Here is a 2,502-nt window from a genome sequence, read left to right as displayed (position 1 = left end):
CAATAAAAGGTTTCTTGAGGCTGCCCCACCAGACACCACCCAGTAAAGCCCCTGGGACACTGTCCATGTGTTTCTCGTGGCCTTGCCAAGCTACAACAGCTTATCTGGAGGCTGGGCCAGGAGGATTGACTTGTGTCTCAACAGCTGCTCCCATCTGCCTGCCCATCCTGCCAGAGGGAGGTTGCATCCCCATGAGTGGCAGCTGCTTCCCCACTGCACCCTTGAGCTGTGGAAGCCACCACTGCTGTGCAGCCTGTCAAACACCATGAATACCATCACCTCTGCATGCATTGCAGGGTCACCAGTAGCTGGTCATCCCACAATCAGCAAGAGAGCAGAGTGACTCTATAAAAGAGCTCTCAAAGCAAGAGCTATTTCTGTTCATCCCAAATTCCTCAGCAGAGGCTACTCCAGGAGCCAGCCTGTGACTGCCAGGAGCTCTTATCTCAGCAAGTCCTGCCAGCAAACCTCAGGGTATCAGCAGTTGTACACAGAGCACTTTGAAAGAGGGGCTGGGTGCCAGGGGAAGGAAGGGAATTCAACCCAGGCACTCAGGTTGTGGTCTCTGCCCAAAAGCTGATGAGAAGCATAGATACCATGCACCCAGCAAACCATGTGTCACTAACAAGAACAAAGTCTGCTGGGACTGGAGAACTTCTCTCCCATAAATTTTAAGTGTCAAGCTCAGACTACACAAAATACAGCTTCCTACAGATAAGGGACCATCATCAGAGACAAGGAGCTACTGGAGACAGTCCAGTGGAGAGCTACAAAGATCATGAGGGAACTATAACATTTATGTGCTGACAAAAGGCTGAGAGCCCTGGGGCTGTTCAGCCTGGAGAAGAGAAGACTGAGAAAGGATCTTCTCAATGCTTATCAATACCTAAATGGTGGGGGTCAAAAGGACAGGACAGGACCAGATTCTTTCCAGTGATGCCCAGCAACAGGTACAAACTGGAACCCAGGAGGTTCCACCTGAACATAAGGAAAAAATTCTTTCCTGTGAGTGTGCCAGGCTGCCCAGAGAGGTTGTGGAGTCTCCTCCTCTGGAAGCTTTCAAAACCCACCTGGATGTGATCCTGGGCAATCTACTCTGGGTGACTGCTTTAGCAGGGGGGTTGGATTAAATCTCCAGAGGTCCCTTTCAACCCCCACCATTCTGTGATTCAGATGATTTAAAATTAAGATAAATTACAATTAAAAATGGGCAAGTTGAAAGAGATGGTGCAAAGGTACCCACCAGCTTCAGCCTGGCACTCCAACATACCCACACAAGTTAGTGCAAGAGCCAACTCATCCCTCACAAGATACTGTCACAATTTAGGACGATATTTCAGCAACACTTTGTAGGTTATAACATCGCTCTTTGTTAGTCAGGGTCAAATCATCCCAGAAAACATCCCTCTGTTGACCTCAGTCATCCCTCACAAGCATGAGGCATCACCCTAGGCCTAAGGCAGCATGACAGCATGTGGCACAACTGTGGTGAAGCACACAGATCATGCCACAAGCTTGCAGTGTGGTCTCAAACACAGGACATCTTTGGTCTTACCTGGGATTCCTCAGTCCTCCTAGCCTGAGGAGCTTCTATGGATCCATTGATGTCCAGGGTATCCTTCTGCTTATATTTCCTCATGATCAAGCTGTCCACAACCCAGAACATGACAGCCTTGGGGAGAAAGAAGGTACATAAATAGGTTGCAGAGGCCAGATACAAAGTCATTCTATCACAGCTATTTCTTCTCCTTTTGGTTTCTCCAGATTTTCAGCCTAACTTAATATCTAACTTAACCCTGCATCAAGTGCAACCATAGGGGTTGGAAGAGTCAAATTCCTGAGGTCCCTTCTCACATCAATCCTATTGATTCCATACTTGAAGACCCAATGAAAAAAACAAACAGAACAAAAAAACCAAACAAGCATAAAACACACACCCCAAAACCTACCACTAAACCCTCAAAATGATACAACCACCACAACAGGCCAGGTTTCCACCAGGAATAAAAACACTCTTCAAACAAACTCCATTCCAGGTTTATCTGCTCTATCTGCATCAGTCCCTGGTCACTCCTTTGAGAACCAGAGTTTGCCTTCCAATAAGGAAGTGCCATCTGGGGTGGGGAGAAAACTGGGAGCACAAACAGGCAAACCCAACTTTGCCAATGTTGCATCCACTGTCATGCTCATGGTATAAACTGAAGAGACTTTGAATCCCTCCTTGTCCAAGGGGAAATCTGAACATTAACACCTTCTTCTCACTTCCCCTTTTAGCAGGAACCAAGCAGCAGGCCAAGGATCACTCAGAATCAGGGGAACCAGGACCAAGGTGAGCTTTCAAGAAGTTTCACCAAGCTAGTTTTGCAAAGATCAATAGTTCTGGGCCACCTGAACACCTTGTCATGCTGTAACACAATCTGAAGTCTAGTCAAATCATTAGATGGGTAGGTTGCCAAAAGTCACCCCTGACCAGCCATCCTATAGGGGCTTTAGGGCATTCCT

The 2,502-nt window shown here is 47.4% G+C and overlaps 1 protein-coding gene across 1 annotated transcript in view; it reads right to left on the bottom strand.

The window, feature by feature from the left end:
• Positions 1-1,555: 1,555 nt before the first annotated feature.
• LOC103770184 (transmembrane protein 110-like) overlaps positions 1,556-2,502 on the bottom strand; it is a gene marked incomplete at both ends in the record, with an annotated part of 16,080 nt that continues 15,133 nt past the window's right edge. Inside the window, one exon of the mRNA XM_008937433.1 lies at positions 1,556-1,672. Within this exon, the coding sequence (XP_008935681.1) occupies positions 1,556-1,672 (117 nt within the window). The remainder of the gene's footprint in view (positions 1,673-2,502) is intronic.

Source organism: Merops nubicus, unplaced genomic scaffold (genome assembly GCF_000691845.1).
Source record: "Merops nubicus isolate BGI_N331 unplaced genomic scaffold, ASM69184v1 scaffold10873, whole genome shotgun sequence".
Classification (NCBI taxonomy): domain Eukaryota; kingdom Metazoa; phylum Chordata; class Aves; order Coraciiformes; family Meropidae; genus Merops; species Merops nubicus.
Note: the sequence above shows the minus strand (reverse complement) of the source record. Positions and strands in the feature narration are given on the sequence as shown.